Source organism: Hemicordylus capensis, chromosome 5, assembly GCF_027244095.1.
Source record: "Hemicordylus capensis ecotype Gifberg chromosome 5, rHemCap1.1.pri, whole genome shotgun sequence".
Lineage (NCBI taxonomy): Eukaryota > Metazoa > Chordata > Lepidosauria > Squamata > Cordylidae > Hemicordylus > Hemicordylus capensis.
The window spans coordinates 124,934,230-124,954,825 of NC_069661.1; the positions used below are offsets into that span (position 1 = coordinate 124,934,230).

Genomic DNA, 20,596 nt, shown 5'->3' on the forward strand with positions numbered 1-20,596 from the left:
TAGCAATAGCAATAGCACTTACATTTATATACTGCTTTAGAGCCGGAGCTCTCTAAGCGGTTTACAATGATTTAGCATATTGCCCCCAACATTCTGGGTACTCATTTTACTGACCTCAGAAGGATGGAAGGCTGAGTCAACCTTGAGCCCCCGGTCAGGATCGAACTTGTAACCTTCTGGTTACAGGGCGGCAGTTTTACCACTGCGCCACCAGGGGCTTATAGATGGCAGAAGTACTGCATAAGAGCTTCAGGTCAGTACAGGTTCTGGATACTACTCTGCATGTTCACCAGAGCATTCAAGAATGCAGGAACAATGAGCAACAGTGGGAACTACTCAGCATTATAAAAGCTGTAAGCTGCTTCAAGCTCATGGGATAGAGCAGGATATAAATCCAATCAAAACAATAAATAAGACAATCATGTGTAAAAAGTATCCAGGGACACAAAACTAAAGGAATTTTAATTCCCATGACTCCCACAATCCACAATCCGGGGCCCATCAACAGGAATTAACAGGAGCCATGCTGATCATCTTCCCTCTCTCAGTAATTTTGAGAAGAGGAGGGAACAGCTCCTGGAACTACTGTGGGTTGAAGAGCAGAGCTATTTTGGATCATGTTCTGGAGAGATCTCAATCCAATCTGAAATGGACACAGGCAACAAACTCCAAAAGCCTAGTTAACAGCTCTCCCGTTTGCATTTTGTTCCATCATAAGCCAAAGTATTACCATGTACAACACTTTAAAAATAAAATATTTAGCTTACATTTGTAAAGGGATTTATATTCCCCTATATTCAGACTTATACTGACAACATCAATTATCAGTTAACCTTAAACCAAATTGAACTTTCCTATAGGTGGAAGTGCTTTACCAAGGGAATAATAAGTTACAAACTTCCAGATTTCTTCCAAGGTCCAGAACGTTACCACTATTAGGTGATCTTCACTGTGAATGGACAGTAGTCTGGCAGATAACTCCTAACAAAGGAAAGCACATTCATAGGTTACTGGCGGAAGGAATTAAACCAAAAGATAGCCCTGTTACTCTTAGGGTAAAGGTGACAAAGTGACAGACAAGAGAAAAAACAATAGCTTGCTCCATTAAAAACCTTTTCAAAAAATGAACATAGAAGATGAATTAATAAATGCGCGGGGGGGGAGATTCAACAAAGTCATCTATTCAAACCCCTTAGGCAAGGCATAGGATTGCCTCCAGACCTTGCACAAGCAGAAGAACACTTGTACAAAACGTATTCCCCCCTCCTCCCTAGAGCCGTATTAAATACCCCTTTAAAAGCTGCTGAGAGTTGGGGAGCCATTGGGGATGGGGGAGAATGGTGTAGAGGGAATGGAGGGAATTACTGGAAATTGGGCAGAAGGTACTCCTGCTCATTGAAAGGACCTCTGCCTGATTTTCAGCAATTCCCTCCTCTCCCTGCAGCTCCCTGCATGCCTGATTCCACCTCATACCTAAGGGTTCTCCAACTTTCAGGAGTGACTTTTTGAGAGTACAGGGACTAATGCAAGGAGGAGTGGATGGGGAACTTCTTTGGAGTTTCCTTCCACTTGTGCAAGGTCTTATTCCCACCCTTAATGTTTAATCTATCTATATGTGAACAAGTAAAATTATTTAGACATTTATAACCTGCCTTTAAAAAACAAACACCACACAATTATTCAATGAGCAAGCAGACAAAAACACAACATTTAAAAAACTAAACAATAAGGATCACGATCAGTGCAAAGAACAATAGTCAGAAATCAAATGCATAAAAGTGTCCCTTAAAAAGGAAAAAAAGTGTTGGATTTTAAACTGGGTGGATTGACATAGTTTGAGCTGAATGGGTGGTATGTTGGTGTTTAAGAAGGTGAGACTATGTTTTTTAGGAATCAGCATTGATTAAAACCAGTGGTATTTGCCTGTGAATGTAATTGATCCTGCTGTTTCAGTTTTATTGTAACAAAATGTAACCAACAGTTGTTGGGGTTTTTTTCCATGTTAACTACTATTTCAATGTGTAACCTTAAGTGGTGCAGCAGGGAAATGCTTGACTAACAAGCAGAAGGTTGCTGGTTCAAATCCCTGCTGGTACTATATTGGGCAGTAGCGATATAGGAAGATGCTGAAAGGCATTATCTCATACTGTGCAGGATGAGGCAATGGTAAACCCTTTCTGTGTTCTACCAAAGAAAGCCACTGGGCTCTGTGGGTGCCAGGAGTCGAAATCGACTTGACAGCACCCTTTACCTTTACTTTACTATTTCAGTAATTTGCACTTAGATTGTGGCCATTTTGACTTTGCATCAACTTTGTGCATTAACATACACTCTGTTTGTCTACTTTGTGTTAAGATAGATTCTGCCTTCCTAATGCAAGATCTGATGGAAGCTTAATTTTGGCCCATCAGTGATGATCACATTTTGCAGCTGTGTATAAACTACTTACACTAAAAATGGCCCTGGCTTTTCTGTCATCGTTTTCCAGAAGACGGAGTTGTCCTCTCAGATATCCCTGCAGCTCAGAATCAGGAAGCCCAGTCTTACATTTCACCAAGATTATCTTCAGAGATATATCTGAAAATGTAAGTTTTATGGAGTGTGAATATGAACATATGCAGCTGCCTTATACAGAGCAAGACCAATGGTCCCTCTTACTTAAACACATCCAGCCCAAATACTAGCAACAACTCTCTAGGGGCTCAGGCAGAGGTCACAAGAACCCAAGAACCACCTTGCTGGATCAGGCCCAAGGGGGCCCATCTAGTCCAGCATCCTGTTTCACACAGTGGGCCACCAGATGCCTCTGGGGAGCCCACAGAGAAGAGCTGAGGGCATACCCTCTCTCCTGCTGTTGCTCCCCTGCAACTAGTATTGAGAGGCAATGTGCCTTTGAGGCTGGAGATGGTCCACAGCCACCGGATTAGTAGCGATTGATAGACCTGTCCTCCATGAATCTGTATAAGCCCCATCTAAAGCCATCCGAGCTGGTGGCCATCACCACATCCCTTGGCAGGGAATTCCATAAATTATGTGCTGTGTGAAAAAGTACTTCCTCTTGTTGGTCCTAAATTTCCCGACTTTTAGTTTCATGGGGTGACCCCTGGTTCTAGTGTTGTGAGAGAGGGAGAAAATTTTCTCTTTTTCTAACCTCTCCACTCCATGCATAATTTTATACACCTCGATCATGTCTCTCCTTATTCGTCTCTTTTCCAAGGTAAAGAGCCCCAGGTGTTGTAGCCTTGCCTCATAAGGAAGGTGCTCCATACCCCCGATCATTTTGGTTGCATTCTTCTGCACCTTTTCCAGTTCTACAATATCCTTAAGATATGGTAAGTTGTATGCAGTACTCCAGATGTGGCCGCGCCATAGATTTATGTAAGGGCATTATAATATTAGCATTTTTATTTTCAATCCCCTTCCTAATGATTCCTGGCATGGAATTAGCTTTTTTCACAGCTGGCATGCACTGAGATGCCACTTTCAATGAGCTGTCCACCACGACCCAAGATCTCTCTCCTGGTCAGTCACCGACAGCTCAGATCCCATCAGCATATATGTGAAGTTGGTGTTCTTTCCCCAGTGTGCATCACTTTACACTTGCTTACACTGTACCACATTTGCCATTATGCCACCCACTCCCCCAGATGGGAGAGATCCTTTTGGAGCTCCTCACAATCTGTTGCAGATTTCACTACCCTCAATAGTTTAGTTTCATCTGCACATTTCGCTGCTTACCCCAATTTCTAGATCATTTATGAACAACTTAAAGAACATGGGTCCAAGTACAGATCCTTGGGGGACCCCACTTCTTACTTCCCTCCATTGTGAAAACTGTCCATTTATTGCTACCCTCTGTTTCCTGTCCTTCAACCAATTACCAATCCACACATGAACCTGTCCCCTTATCCCATGACTGCTACGTTTTCTCAAGAACCTTTGATGAGGAACTTGTCAAAACCATTTTAGAAGTTTAAGTATACTATGTCAACTGGATCACTCTTATCCACATGCCTGTTGACACTCTCAAAGAACTCCAAAAGGTTAGTGAGGCAAGACTTGCCCTTGCATAAGCCATGCTGGTTCTCCTTCAGCAAGTCCTTTTCTTCTATATGTTTAACAGTCTTTTTCCTTAGATATGCTTTCCATCAATTAACCCAGCACAGAATTTAAGCTAACCAGCCTATAATTTCTCAGATACCCCATGGATCCTTTTTTGAAAATGTGGGTTACATTTGCTACATTCCAGTCCTCTGGTACAGAGCCCAATTGTAGGGACAGGTTTTTGCTCATCATATGCTATCCAAACCATTTTTGAGCTGGCGATGCCAAGGATTCAACTTGGAACATTTCAGCATTCAAGGCATATGACCTGAACCTTGGCTACTACCGACTCAGTGGCTGACATATCACACAGGCTTATATGAGGCTGCTGCTGTGCCCTCAGAAGCAGCCAGGAAACTAACTACGTGTAAGGCTTGCTGAACAGCACTGGGCAGATGGGGGTGGGGAAACAATTTTTCACTTCTCTCCTCCCATGAAAAAGCCCTTTTTGTGTCATCAGTGAGGGTCATGCAGCTGTCCCAGACATATTCCTGAACACAAAAGACGTTTGAAGGGAAAGGAGAGAAGTTAAAAACTGTTCTCCCAGTGCTGTGAAGCAAGCCTTGTATATAGTTCATTTCCTGGTTCCTTGTGAGGGCAGAGCACTTAATCTGCCTGCATAAGCCTGCATAGCATGTTAACAGGTGCTTCATAGCTAGAAAAGGTCATGACACACATAGGTCATGTCATCTTCCCCCCATATAGTTTCAATATGTATTTTTGAGAATTTTGTATATTGCCCAACATGGATCAGGGAACACACAGGACACCATGAAACATTAACAACATCTTAATTACCAGTAGTGACCAGCGAGGCCTGCTGTTGGGGGGTGGGGAAAACTCAGGGAAGGTGAACTTACCCACCACTAGCACCCACCATCCTAAAGGAACCGGTGGCAGCTGCCCCAGCAAACAGCATGTGCAGGGCCATTTGAGGAATGAGCATGTCATCCTCCCTGTGGGATGCTGAGTCAATCTCATTAGTTCTTGTAAGATGCCAGGTGCTAGCAGCAGGCAAGTTTCCAAGTGTATAATATGAAAATGTTTTCTGTAAGACAATGAAAGAATTTGATAATTACAATTCTAATACTGTGTAATGTATTAATGTATATAACTCTCAAATCTCTGATGCGTTTTAGCCTTTGCTCCTCACAAAACATAGTCATCTTTACTAGAGGAACACATAGACCTGCATCCTTCTTTGCTTGTAAAACGTTTCCTCTAGCCTGCCTTCCTCTTTGACCTGGAGAATGGTGGATGTACTACTCTCCTGATTTGACCCCTGTTCATCTTGGAGATGTTCTCTCACTCACACAATTACAACACTGTGTTTCACCCTCCTACTGGCCTGCTTGTGTGCAGTGAGTTAAAAGAAAGTCAAAGGGGACAGATGCTGCAAGAGGCTTGTAGTGGGTACCACTTCTAAAAAGCAGCCTGACCATTTAAATTGGGTAGCTTGAAATTTGCTTCCCCCAGGTCCTATCCCATCCCACTTTGACACCAAGGTCCATGGAATAAATACATAAACCGCATCCAACAAGTTGACTATAACAATACATATATTTGTATGAGTATTTAGTATACCTATGACATTTAAAAGTAGAAACCTTGAAACTATTCTCACGATCAGTGGAAAGCAGGCTAAGGGTGCTTAGCCCGTTTCCCACCCACCGTGAGACTCACCGGGCTCGCAGCCAAGCCCGGTTTAGTCAAAGCTGGTAACCCGCTTAACTGCCCTTGCGTTAAGCCCAGGTTAGCGGAGCGAGCACTCCGCTAACCTGGGCTTTCTGATTGTGAGTTGCTGCGGCACGGCTCCACACCATGGCAACTCATGAGTAGACTTCCAACCAGGAGGCTGAAAAGCAGCCTCCCGGCTTGGGGGTCTCTCCAGCATGCCCTGCACACTCACGCGGGGCATGCTGGAGCTTCCAGGGGCCGCGTGGCTCCTGATCCTCCCAGCCCCCGCTGACTCCGTACTGGAGCTGGCAGTCGTGTGGGCGGCCAGTTCGGTCACCTGCAGCAGACTGACTGCTCGTCTGTGGGGAGAGTGGGCTTAGCCCACTCTTCCCGCAAACCGCATCCAGGCTCTTCTCACTGATCGTGAGAAGAGTCTCCTTATGTAGCAAATTTAAAGCCTTTGTCTCAGAGCAAGCTCACATGAGGGAAAGAAATGCTGAATCATCCCTGCTGAGATTTCCGGCTAGGCTTCTCCTAAAACTAATCTACAATTATCGGTAGGTTCAAAAGGCTGTCCCTAAGCATCTGAAACCTTGCAGAGAACTGGACCAGTGGATTGGGTGCTTTAATCCAAGGTCCCTCTGTCACTAGGTAATGGGCAAATACAAAAAAAAACCCCAACCTTCCACGTGTTTACCTAAACAGGATGAGAAAAACTGGTAGTTGCTGAACATCTGAGGACATGCTTGCACCAGAATAAACCCCCTTCAGCCCAGCCCCTTTTTCTGAGTTAAAAACCAACTTGTAGAGGCTTGTAAAAAGAAAAGAACTTTTAAAAAAGTTTTATTCAATTACTACAGACTGCTTCTGTTTGAGGCTTCTAGCTTTCTTAGATACAGTTAAGCATCTTAGTGAGATTACAAAAACAGGTTGTCTTAATGCATGTTGAAATGTTTACAGAGTCTTTTGCAATGCCCTAGGTAGAATGGGCATAGGCTAGTGTTTCTTATTTCAGTTTACCCACCTGGTATACTGATTGGCTGCCCTGGAGTTCACCAGCATGTCAGTTAAGACAAGGTTCACTCCCAGTTAACTCTTTAGGGGTAGGGGTGACTGATCACTACACCTTATATACAAAGTCATACATAGTTCATAGTTCTGTTTTGTGTCTTTAAAACAGTAAACTAAGTTTAAATATGATACAAAAATAAGTATTGTATGTATTTTTTTAAAAAACCATTTCTATCCCCACCCCACCAAAAACAAATAAACAAAACAGGAAAAGTCCTGTTCTTCCCTGCCTCACATGGCTTCAAAGTTTCTTGAAATTTTACATCTCTAAATCTGTATGGCTGAATTATCAGAGGACTGTGGAATTTCTCCAACTCCCTGATAAGTCTGACATTGACTGGAAGATGCCTATGTTAAATGTTTTAGAATCCTCTCCATAGTTCTCATCCAAAGCATGGAATGGGTAGATATGAACAAGTGAAAAGAGGGGGACATGGCAGAGGCTGTAATACAGGAGTGGCTAACCTGAGATTCTCCAGATGTTGCTGGACTACAACTCCCATAATCTCCAACCACAATAAAGGAGAACTTTAGGTTAGCATCTATCTAATGCTAACCTGGGCGTAGATGTGGGAATGACAGAGAAAGAAAAACAAATGCCTCCTCCAAAAGAAACAAGAATCCAAGTAGTGCTACACCCCTAGAACGTTTCACCACTTGGGTATGTGGCCACATAATATATTTAATTGTATGACAGTCCCAATTATAATGCATGCTTAGTGAATCACAAACCTAAAACCACCCCCAAATGTGGAGATTCTCTCTCAGAAACACATTATCATAACAAAACTCCAAATTTCTTTCCCAATAACTTCTTCCTCAAGAGCAAAATAAAATGATTTTATTTCTAGAATGTTAGAAACTCCCTATAGTTTTCTTTCTAGAATGTTCTGTTGCTCACCACAACCGATATTACTTAGTTTGCAATGTACAAATATTGTGGTGGTGGTGGTAGGGAAATAACTCAAAACATAGTTTGGGTTATTATATACATATACCTGTTATTATACATGTGCCACAGAGGAGGAAAACAAAGAGAAAATCAAAAGGAGAAAGTAGCAAGGGATGTTAATAGTCCTTACCCTTTTGCTGCTGATGCAATTCATTGCTCTCTCTCACATTTGATGAAGCAGGTACATTCACGTTGGCTGGCTCACATGTGCAATAAGATGAACTCTCTCCCAGCAGTTCTGTGTTCTCTTCCCAAACAGTTTTGGAGGAGATAAAGGTATCTTTCCCTTCTGTGACAGCATCACACACAGAAACAGAAGTGCTGGACAGTTCTTCTGTTAATGAGATCTCCATCTTCTGCATGTGCAGTCAGAACTATGCAGAAGTACATGGTCACACAAATCATATATTGCAACTTTGATTTTCATATTCAGAAGATATTCAGAAGACTACAGCTAAACAATATCATCAAGTTAACAGGAAACCAAGGACAGAATTACACACTGCATGCAAACATGTGTAACCAAACCTGAACAATTATAATTTCTACAGAAAAGCAGCTTGGGAGGGGCAATTCCTTCTTCAGCTTTGTCCACCAGATGCATTATTGCTGTTTTAGTGAATGGGAAGGTAGCCTATGCAACAATTATTTTTGAAAAGGGACCCAGGGGGACCCAGGAAATTACAGGCCACTCAGTTTTATCTGTGTGTGGTAAATTGGTGGAAAGCTTAATTAAAAGATAAGAGTATTAAGCCTACTGTAGAACAAGCCTTGCTGAAGGAGAATAAGCATAGTTTCTGCAAAGTTAAGTTCTGCCTCACTAACCTTCTAGAGTTCTTTGAGAGTGCCTACATGCTTGTGGATAGATGTGATCCAGTTGATATCACATACTTGGACTTCCAAAAAGCTTTTGACAAAGTTCCTAAACAAAGATTGAGTCAACTCAGCAGTCATGGGATAAGACAGATCCTTTTACTGAGTGGTAATGTGAAAGATTCAAGAATAGGAAGCAGGTAGGAATAAACAGAGAATGTTCACAACAGAAGAATTAAGAAGTGGGGTCCCTAAAAATCTACATTTGTATCCATGCTTTTAAAAACTTGTTAATAAGAGATCTGGAGCTAGGGGAAAGCAGTGAGGTTGCCTAGTCTGCAGATGATACCGAGCTATGTAGAGTTAATAAACCAAAATGGATTGCAAAGTACTCCAAACTATCTCTTCAGACCAGGTAAATGGGCAACAAAATGGCAAATGTGGTTCAGTGTAAATAAGGCTAAAGTGATGCATATTGGGGCAAATAAAAATCCAACTTCACATATGCACGGATGAGGTCTAAACTGCAGTGACTAACCAGGACAGGGAGATCTTGAGATCATAGCTCAATGAAAACTTTGACTCAGTAAGTGGCAGCAATGAAAAAGGAAAATTCCATGCTAGGGATCATTTTGGAAAGGGTAAAAAATAAAACTGCCAATATTACAGTGAGCTCTTTCTCACGATCCCATGAGTGGGCTTGAGGGTGGGTGATGGGGTGATGCAGCAACTTACTTTCCCCACAGACGATCTACAAGAGTTGCTGGGTGCATGGATTGTGCATGCAGACAAGCTGCTCTGCCCCAGGCAGTAGGGAGATTTGGAGGCTGGGACATGAGTGCACGGTGCATTGTGGGGACCCCTCCTGTGATGGCTGGGAGCCTGCTCCTGTTTCAGCACTAGCTGGAAGCAGCCAGCACTGATACATGGCGCTCACAACCTTAACCTTGGCCAACTGGCAGGCTCTCTATGCAGATTTGCCATCCAGGCGCTGCCGGAAGCCACGCCACTCCCGGTGGTTCGCTAAGTCAAGTCCAGGCTTAGCTGCCCTAGCCTGGTCTTGGCTGCTCATGAGAACAGCCTCACTGTCTTTATATAAATCCATGGTGCATACAGTTCTGGTTGCCATACCTCAAAAAGGACATTGTAGAGCTGAAAAAAGATGCAGAAGAGGACTGGAAGACCCTCCTTATGAAGAAAGGCTACAGAATATGGAGGGTTTTTTAGTGCATTAAAAAGGTGACCATGATGGGATATGATTGAGGCTTATAAGATTATGTATTGGGTAGACTGAGAGACATTTTTTCTCCCTCTCTCACAAAATTAGAATCAGGGGTCATCCAACAAAACTCACTGACAAGAAATTTAGGATGGACAAAAGGAGGTATTATACTTTTCCACAAAGTGCATAACTAATTTATGGAATTTTCTGCCACAAGATGTGGCGATGGACACTAGCTTAGATTACTTTAAAAGGCGAATAGAGAAATTCATGGAGGACAAGTCTATTCATGGCTACTTGACTTGATGGCTGCATGCCATTTCCAGATTCAGAGCCAGTATGCCTCTGAATACTAGCTGGAGTCGAGCAGCGGCAGGAGGGAAGTATGCTTTCATCCCCTGCTTGTAGGCTTCCCAGAGCCATCTGGGAAGTACTATGGGTAATACAATGCTGGGCTAGATAGGCCTTGGCCTGATCAGTAGGGCTATTCTTAGGTTCTTAAAAATGCATGCAAAACCATGCTGTGAGGGTGGGGAATGGCTGAAGTGGGGGTGCAAGGAGGAGAATGTAAGTGGGCAAAGAAGCAGTTAAGTGCCCCCTACCCAATGCCACAAAAGCAACAGCAAGAGCACCTGCAGAATAAACCATTTATTATTAGTTGTGTTTTGGTAACAACAAATATTTATATACCGCTTTTCAACAAAAGTTCCCAAAGCAGTTTACATAGAGAAATAATTAATAAATAAGATGGATTTAATAAATAAATAAGATGGATACCCTAGGGGCTCACAGTCTAAAAAGAAATGTAAGATAGACACCAGCAACAGTAACTGGATATGGCCAGAAAGATAAATTATTTTTCTCAGAGAATATTCTCACTGTAGACTGCCTGGAAAAGATACTTTCTTTCCAAAATCCTAAGCAGATCCTAAACAAAATTAGTGGGAAGAAAGCAGTTAAGTGACCCCTCCCAAGCTGCTTTTCTGTATAAGAAGTTACTATCACTGGTATGGTCCAGGTTTCAGGGACTACTCAGCAAACCACCCTGTATGAGCTCTCTCCTACCAGGGCCTCCCAAGGTTCATGGTGGGCCTTGTCTTTGTAGGTCGGGATGGGAGAGATGAAGTGACCATGGAGCAACCCTCTTGGCCGAGGCACTCCACCACATCACACAGAGGCAATGGGCATAGAGGGGGTCTTGGTGACAGGCAGCAGTCTTTCCAAGGGCCCTGCCATCAATACATACAGTTGCATCAAACAGAAGCATATGTGTCTACCTTAACAAATGCTGGGGAAGAAAGTGGCAGGCACCCATTAGCACCCAGAGTAGGAAAGAATAAGGAAGGGGTTAAATTGCATATAATAAGTCAACAGGACTTTTATTTAAAAATAAATATTTTTATCTCATCTATTAACAATAGTTCTTGAAATGGCTTACAACATTAATATATAAATATTAGCACTAAAAAAACGAAAGAGGGAAAAACCCCACCACATGATTACTACTATCATTGCAAATGTTCTGAAGCAAAACATGAGATGGGAAACGAGGCCCAACAGACCAAACTCTTTATTCCTGCCACAGTTGTTCCATTAACACACGGTACAATAGCTGTGGACTAAACTGACACCCTTCTATCACCTAGTATATGTTCCATGTGGAACAAGCTATTTAGAAGCGCCAAATATCACTGCCAAAATAATTTAATATCCAAAGCCCACCACTGAATTTCTCAACACCTTCACTTCACAAGCTATATTGGGGGGCGGGGGGAATTAAAGATGTAATATACCAGTATAACTTAATCAGTGTGCTGAAAATAACAATCAATTCTTTGATTATAATTATAAATACAACTCATTCATTAGATTAGATTAGGGTTGTGTGTTTTGTCTTTTTTTCTGTTTTGTTTTTGGCTCGAATCCGAAATCGAAATCGAATCCGTTTTGTTCTTTGTTCGAAACCAGCCAATCCAAAACACCCCAATTTTGTTCTTTGTTCGACATTGCAAAATCCGAATCCGAAAATGTTTTGTCTTTTAAAAAATGGCCCCAGGGAAAATCTAGTGGGTGGGGGTGGTAGTGCCCAGTGGGTGGAAACTACCACCCAAATTTCAGAGGAATTGGGCAAAGGGCTGGGTTTTGGTGAATTTTTGAAGTATTGGATTTTTCCCTTAGGGAAGAATCATGCTTTTAGCAAAAGTATAGCTTCATGTTGGGGGGGAAGGAGTGGCCCAGAGTAGGGTGGGTGGTAGTGCCCAGTGGGGGCAAGGAAGCTGCCAGAATTATTTCAAAGGAATTGGGCAGAAGGATGATTTTTAAAGATGTAATGGACTTTGCGTGTCTGTAAAGTTCTTCCCCATAGGAAATGATGGACCTCCATAATTCCTGCCCCATAACTGCACTGGGGGGGGCACCAGGGTGGCCCAGAGTGAGTGGTGGTGTAGAGCACATAGGGTGCCAACCAACCTATGCTAACCCATGGGGTACTGGGTTCTGTTGTTTCTGAGATGTTTTGAGTGTAGATTCAGATTCTCTGGTAGCATATGAGAGTGGATTCGTGGTTTGTCATTGAAAATCTCATATGCTACCAGAGAATCTACACTCAGAACACCTCAGAAACAACAGAACCCAGCACCCCATGGGTTAGCAACCCATGGGGGTGGTTGGCACCCTATGTGCACTACACCACCACTCACTCCCGGCCACTCCAGTGCCCACCCCAGGTGGAGTTATGGGTCTGCTGAAACCTCCATTATTCCCTGGGGGGGGGACCTTAAAGAAGCGTAAACTTCCAACAATTCCTAAGAAATCAGCCCTTTGCCCTATTCCTTTAGAATCTGGGTTGTGGCAGGCACCCCTTGGGGCACTGCCACCCAACCCACTGTTTTGCCCCTCAGGCCCCCTTTCTGCCCCGAATCTGCCCCAAAGACATATCAACTTCAGAAAATCTTTAAAAATCAGCCCTTTCCCCAATTCCTTTGGAATCTGGGTGGCAGCAGGCACCCATTGGGGCACTACCACCTGAACCACTCTTCTGTCCCTAAAGCCCCCTTTCTGCCCCCAATCCACCCCAAATAACATCAACATCACACATCAACAACAGCAGAGCTTTGGAAAAAATCAGGCAGATTTCCAAAGGTCATGCACATCCACTTCCCCACCCCCGCCCAAAATGAAATTGATCTACACACAACAGTGTGAAACAACAACAATGAAATGCACACTGCCCCACTGGCCAATGAGGGTAAAATTTACCCTTAAATTTACTTAAAAGGAATAAGGAGGCAATTGACAGCAGATCAGCTCATGCTTTTGCTGGCCAATCTGTGGGCTGGAAGGGCTGGAAATTCAAACAAATGTCAAAACTAAAAATGGAGACTGACGGAGAAAGACTTTCTGTGATTGCAAAATGGAGTTCCAAAACAGCCGAAACAACAAAACATTTTGTATCTGAAACAGGGACGTTTTGTTTTGGCTACAAAATTTTCTGTTTTGAGCATTGGGTGTTTTGTTTTGGCTACAAAACAGCCGAAATGGCCTGTTTTGTTCACAAAACGTTTTATATCCAAAACGAAACGCACATCCCTAGATTCTGGCTGCTTGTGATGTAAACTGCAAGTTTAGCCTAGAAGTTCTTCTTCCAACAATTACACATGCCAATTTGGAGATGTTGCCATAGGATACAGCTCTGAAATACTATGAAAGGCTTCAGAAAAATCCCGTTATTTTGATGGCCTCCCACATTGCCAGTTTTTCAGTCTACAGCACAGTAAAAAACGTTTTATGGCTGGCAAAGATGATGCTGAGTGTTGCACATCTATCAAAAGGATGCTTGATGCTCTCTGGGGATTTTTATTTCTTTACAACGTTCTTGCCTCATCTGCAGTTGAGGGTGAGTTTGCATATATCCCTTTCGTGCTGCAATAGACTGCTCCCACATTTACTTGAGCAGAAAGTTCTCCACCTTTGTACTAGTCACATGATCACAGTGGAGATCAAATACTTCTGTTCCTCTTTGATTTACCCTTCAGCTACAATGCTTACCCATAACCCTCCGCATTTGTATGATGCAGCAATTGAAAAGGCTATACTGTATCACCCTTCCATTGCTGACCCAGAGGACAGAAACAATTATCTTTACTCTGCAGTTGTCCAAGCTCTCTTTTCATGCATCTCAGGGGAAACAGTAATGAAATATTGCTGGGCCTTCCAGCTGTCATTTAATGCCAAACCAAACTAACACTGATTAAAAGACCAACTACTGTAGGATGTGGCAATTTCAGCCAGCAACACTTTCCAACAAACTACCAGTGAACACACCCTGAGCACTTATGTGCACCCTGCTCTCTGATAATTTTTTTGAAAACTAAAGTTTTATGTCATAGGGACATAGGAAGCTGCCATATATTGAGTCAGACCATTGGTCTATCTAGCTCAGTATTGTCTTCACAGACTGGCAGCAGTTTCTCCAAGGTTGCAGGCAGGAATCTCTCTCAGCCCTATCTTGGAGATGCCAGGGAGGGGACATTAAACCTTCTGCTCTTCCCAGAGCAGCTCCATCCCCTAAGGAGAATATCTTACAGTGCTCATACTTCTTGTCTCCTTTTCATATGCAGCCAGGGGGTGGACCCTGCTTAGCTAAGGGGACAAGTCATGCTTGCTACCATAAGACCAGCTCTCCTCTGTCATGACAGCTTCAACTTAAAGGATAATACTTTGTTTTTAGAAATGGAATATTTTTGGTTAACTTAAAGTTAGTTCTGGCTGTTCATTCCAAAAGTTAGTAGTGTTCCAGTTTTCACCCACCCAACCTGAGCAGTTCCACCCATCCTCTGCCCTTTAGCTACTAAGATTGTGAGTACATTAGGTGCTTAAGAGAGTACTGGGGAACTTAAGGTATATATTCAAGGAAGATATTCATTTTGTAAATAGACAAATGTTTAGGAACATTTTTAAAGTTCAGATTCACTTTGTGTGTTCCAATGCTAACAACCGAGAGAGATTTAATAAACACAATCTCGGCTTGGTGATGGGCTGCTTCCACACTAACCCTTTTCTCTGAAAATGTCATCCTTCATTCACCAGTTCTTATGAAGAATCCAGAGGAGGTACTGTAGTTGTCAGCCTGCTTCATTTCAGCAATTTCTGTGTTGCCCTCCCCCAACTTTGTTTTGTTTGTTTTCTGCTGATTTGTGGCATTTTTTTCTTTAGCTTACAAAGTAGTTGCTGCGCCAGCCTGTTCAGTGTAGACTGGCAAAATGCTTTTGATGCAGATGGTGGGAAATGGGGGTCTGTGAGATAGTTGGTGATGTTCCTGGTGAGATGCCCTGCCATTGTATTTCCTAAAACCCCAGTCCCATTCTCCCATATTACTTTAAAGCAAACAAAACCCCCAATCCATTAGTAAATTCCATCACAAGTACAGGCCTTTATTTTATCTTATCAGTTTTGTGGAACTACACATTCAAATGCATGTTTGCTGCCAACATGCATAACATTTGCAGGAGGGAAATGGCAGCTGGGAAAGGGACTGCTTTACCCTGCTACTTTCCCCAGCAACCCTTCCTCCAGCCTCTTTTAACCAACACATGCATCTCAGAACCTCAGCTCAGCCATGAAGAGGGGCTGCAGCGTAAAATAATCATGTGAAGCATTAAGCACATGGACACCCACCCACCCACCCACTGCTTCTCCCTTATAAACACCCTCCTGTCACTATTTTGCACAAAACACATGAGTCGGGAACCTCATATTGCTACCAAATATAATGTGAGGTGGAGGGGAGGGTAACAAAGACAGGATTTAGGATTTATTAAAAGTTCCTTCAATTTCATAGTCTATGAAAGGAATATAGCCAACACATACATATTTCTGTACTACAACAGAGAAGTAAATGTTAACATATTTGCAATTTCCCCCACAGACACAACTATTTTGCTACAGAATAAGTCCTTTAGTTATACTCTCGCCTTTCACATGTTCAGACCTCTTGCAAAAGATTATTAGTTGTCCAAGATATGTAATGACAACAAAAGCCACATAACTGTAAAACAAAACGTACAAATAAGCCATGAGTGCAGAAACCTACCTTCCCAGTCTTGCTGGTTCTTAATATTCACTTCAGAAACATAAAGCACATATTTCTCCTCTTGTCCCAACCGATTTCTGATACAGTCCTTCCTGTTTGAGCTTCTCTTTTTCTTTCTCTCTCTCTTTTTTTTACTTTTCCTGTTAGCTAAACAGTCCAGAGATTAGATGTGAACCAACAGTAAGTTGACCATTAACAGATACTGTTAATCCTAGAACCATTTTTAAAAAATGTGTTTGGTTGCTATTAACTTGTTGAAATATCGGGACTCCCATTTTATTTGATATTACCCTCTTTGTTGCTTCCAGTTACAATAAGCAATATCACTAAAGTGCCTGCTGCTTTGCTTTTGCCTCTTCCATTCAATATGACTCAGTGTTCAATTCCAGAAAAGCTTGGACCTAAGTCTTTGTGGAAATGCTACCTTCTGATATGGGAGCCCTCCCTGCAATCCCGGGGTGGGGGAGGGGGAACTCTGTAGTTGCATAGTGAAGAGAGTGAATGCATTACGAGGCCTTTTCATCTATTTTTACTTCATAGAGTTATATGCTGCCTCAGTTGACCCACTTCCCTGAGCAATTAGAAATTTGAGGGATTTGCAGCACACATTTGATTCTTGTTTCCTTTGGAAGGAGAGTCACTGGAGACTTACAGTGTCTTTGTCTTTCAGTGTATTTGTTCACACAAGTGTACCAGATGTTGGGAAAACAGCAGTTTATTCTTGGAGATCAGCAGTAGATTGTACTGCGTGCACACACACACACCCTGTGGGGAAGGGGGCAGAGTGATGCCACCTTCTGCCTCTCCTTTGAGTTAAGTCATATGTGCTTTTTTCTAGGCCCAGGCTGCACAACTTCAGCCTCCAGGTATGGTTTGACTACAGCTCCCATCATCTCTGCTATTGGCTGCTGTGGCGGAGAATGATGGGAATTGAAGTCCAACAGCAGCCAAAGAGCTGAAGCTGGGCAGTCCTATTCTAGACCCATCATGGTGCAGCTTATTTAGAATAGTCAGAGTCCTTCAAGAAACATCCTCTGGGCCTCTTCACACATCAGCCAGTGATTAGCTCACAAAAGAACACCAGCCAGGTAATTACCCACCATTTGTAACACTATATTCTAAGATGGAGCCATAGCATTGAAGATAGATGTGAAGTCTGAGTTCTTGTGGGCTCAAAATTTGCAATGCTTCAGGACTCAACAACATTTAGCATATCTGAATCTAGTAATCACAACAATCCACTTCACCAGGTACAGTCCAGAAGCATCCAAAGCAGCACACCTAAGTTGGTTGCAGCAATCAACTTCTGTCTCAAGCAAGTAAACTCCCACACCGCATTTTAAAATCTTATGTATTTAGTTGCTATATGAGAAACAGGGTTCCAATATGCCCACACCTGTACGTAAGGGAGTTTCTTTATCCATAATGATCGGAGCGGGGGGGACGGACAGCATGGGGTGAAAACGGAGATGGGAGAAAGCTAGGAAACACTTTGTTACTATCAACAACTCAATGCTCCCCCCTCCTGAGTATGTACAATATATATTTTACACATGGTTGCTTTCTCACCATTTCATTTCAGCCTGGCCTTTGCTTAGCAGGAGAAGATAATTATTCATCTGTATATAGCTGAAAACTATGTTTATTAGATCATTAGCATATCTACTAATACCAAATCCTTTGTACCCTTGCTTCTCCCGATGCTCTCTGTCTATATTTATTTTAAGCTCCTTATGGCAGACATTTGTCCTTTTTATAATTTACTCTGTAAAGTGCCATAACCTTAAGTGGTGCAGCAAGGAAATGCTTGACTAACAAGCAGAAGGTTGCCGGTTCGAAACCCCACTGGTACTATATCAGGCAGCAGAGATATAGGAAGAGGATGAAAGGCATCTGCGTGGGAGGTGGCACTGGTTAAACCCCTCCTATATTCTACCAAAGAAAACCACAGGGCTCTGTGGGCTCCAGGAGTTGAAATCGACTTGATGGCACACTTTACCTTTAAAGTGCCATATACAGTGATGCCACTACATATACACACACTCCCCCCATACACAGAACAACAACAACTACTACTACTACTACTACTACACATATAAACAATAATGAAAAGAAGATGATTCCCACTTCACAAGACAAGCGTTCTCTGGCAGTTAATACAATCAAAGGGCCTTTGCACAATCAACTGCTTCTACAGAAATGTGTTGCATCCAGTCTGTACATCTTAGCTTTTTATATTTAAGAAGTTTCTTTTTTTAATTTAAGACCACTGACTGACTTTTTAAGAAGCTTTGCTTTTAATCTGCAATGAGGTTTCCCCCCAGTTATTTCCTGCTTAATAAGTGTAGGTTGTCTTAGATTCAGAGTCCCTTATCTTTTGGATAAATGCAGGTATAAACTGTATTTAAACCCTATCTTTTAAGACATAGACTTACATTCAGAGTTGCCGTCTATTCAGGTAAATACGATATTTAGCCAATGAGGGAAAGGACTGGAAAATGAGCTGGTTATTGACAAGTAGGCAAATGCGCTTTTCAAAACTCATGTAGATTGGGAGTGGGGGGGGAGATGATTCACCACCTCTTTATGTGACAATGAATCCACATTCTGCTTTCCTATACAGAAAACCCACACAATCCAACTAATAGAGACTAGAGGTTTTTTTGCCTTCAAATTATGCTCTAGGAACATCAAATGGTTATCACTACTCATTCAGTTACAAAAAAAGTCTAGAGAGCTTATCATTTGACAATAAATCCTGTACCCTAGAATGGGTGGACATCAGGCAGGCTTACTGGATCTACTTTATTTTTAAGAAATTCTAAGTCCAGACTGGGGGATGGGAGCAACCCTGTAGTCATGTACAGCATTCCTGACCATGACCAGAACTCCCAGCCTTGGTGCTGATGTGATGGGAAGTCTCATCCTCAGCACACTGCTGCTCACATTTGTCTTAAGAGGTAAATGCCGTAAGTGTGATCGTGAACATTTCTGTTATTGCAAACGGGGGCACACCTAGACACTGGGCCGAGCACAAGTCCAGCATGATGCTCTGGCCGCCGCCACCACCGGGGGTGGGGGAAGACTGCTGGCCTGGGCTCAAACCCCCAGCATCCACCCCTCGGCCACTGAGAGGAGGCTAGTGCCTGCCCTGCCCCCACACTGCGGCGATGGCCTGTGCAGATGGCTGCCACTGGGGAGCATTCAGTGGTCCCCCCAGCAGCAGGCACTGGGCCAGATCCCTGAGATCTGGTCCTAAGAGCACCTCTGATTGCAAGGCTGGGGTGCCTCAGTCTGCCAATCACGGAAGGAAGCGTGATCACGCTTATGGCAATTGCCTCTTCAGACAATCTCTGTAACTGTGAGCAGTGCAGCAAGGACAAGGATTCCTGGCACATCAGGACCCAGCGGATCAGGAGTTCTGGGTGTGCTCAGGAACGCTTTACACAAGTATAGGGTTCCTCTTCTTTTTTGCCTTGTGTGAACACAGCTTTAGAGACTACCAGATGGTATGGATAGTGAAATGGCAGCTTGAGCAAGGGCTTTATCCCATGAGCTGAGATGACCCAACTACAGGTAGATCTCATCTGCAGCTGCGGCACCCATAGCTCTGCGTATCTGCGGTCAGACCATGTGCACCCAACCTCAGTATACGCTGGTCGAAAAACAGTTAAAATCCACAGACCTGCTGTTCCTAAGTGGCCAGAAATAACCTCCAAGGACCTCCATTTTGCTGAGCAGAGCCATTTTGTGGCTCTTCTTCCGGAGGAGGGATTGATTTTTTAATAGAAAATCACCAACACTGGGGGTTGTGGGGGCATCGTCGGACAGCTGGAGACCTGCAGAGCATGGTGTGGCACTTTATTTCTCAGACCCCTTTTAACTGGGCAAAGAGGCACCTTTTTAATAGGATGTGCCAAGAACTGTTGCCGGTACTTCCAGCCAAAGACAGCAACATGGCAGCAGGGAGGTATAGTGCCACCCCAAGGGGCTTTGATACAATGGAGTGCCTGCGGGGAAAATGCAGCAGGAGGGTTAAATGCACCCTCCCCAACCTTTAAGGGAACACCCCCCACTGCCTCTGAAAGCCGAAACAGCCCCAGTGGCCGAAATGTTTCAGAGGCCTCTATAACAGTCTCTGAAACATTTCGGGCACATCCTTACTTTTCAACATGGTGATTCTCTTTAATTTAGCAGTGGGAGAGTAACTGGCCCTATCCACCCCAGCACAGTACCTCCAGTGACTGTTGCTGGTGTCCATCATGGGTTGTTTTTTTTAGGTTGTGAGCCCTTTGGGGACAGGGACCCATCTTATTTATTTATTACTAGCTTTGAGTACCTGGCGTTGCTCAGGCTTATGGTGCAAGTGTCTCCTTGTTATTGCATCCTTATCGATTTTGTGGATATACCCATTGTATATCCATCTGTCTGTGTGAGGTGGTTGTTGTGGTTCCCAGGTACCCTATGTTACTCATAGGGTCCTAGGAAGTCACTGTGCAAAGTTTGGTCCCGATGGCTCAAAAGGTGTGGGAATGTATAGGGAACAGACAAACAGACATTCAATTTTATATAGAGAAAGATTTCTCTATGTAAACCGCTTTGGAAACTTTTGTTGAAAAGCAGTATATAAATATAAATAGTTGTCATTAATGATGATTATTTCTGC

At 43.1% G+C, this 20,596-nt stretch overlaps 1 protein-coding gene across 2 annotated transcripts in view; it reads right to left on the minus strand.

The window, feature by feature from the left end:
- The window catches only part of SH3TC1 (SH3 domain and tetratricopeptide repeats 1), a 57,548-nt gene extending 41,293 nt beyond the window's left edge, over positions 1-16,255 (minus strand). The window contains exons 1-4 of one of the 2 annotated variants that reach the window (XM_053257480.1): positions 15,931-16,221; positions 7,935-8,178; positions 2,450-2,577; positions 876-981 (exon numbers count right to left, since the gene is read on the minus strand). In XM_053257480.1, the coding sequence (XP_053113455.1) occupies positions 876-981; positions 2,450-2,577; positions 7,935-8,166 (466 nt within the window). In that variant the 5' untranslated portion in view covers positions 8,167-8,178; positions 15,931-16,221. Of the gene's footprint in view, positions 1-875; positions 982-2,449; positions 2,578-7,934; positions 8,179-15,930 lie in introns of both variants that reach the window. The other variant, XM_053257481.1, reaches the window with a different exon arrangement.
- Between the last annotated feature and the right edge of the window lie 4,341 nt (positions 16,256-20,596).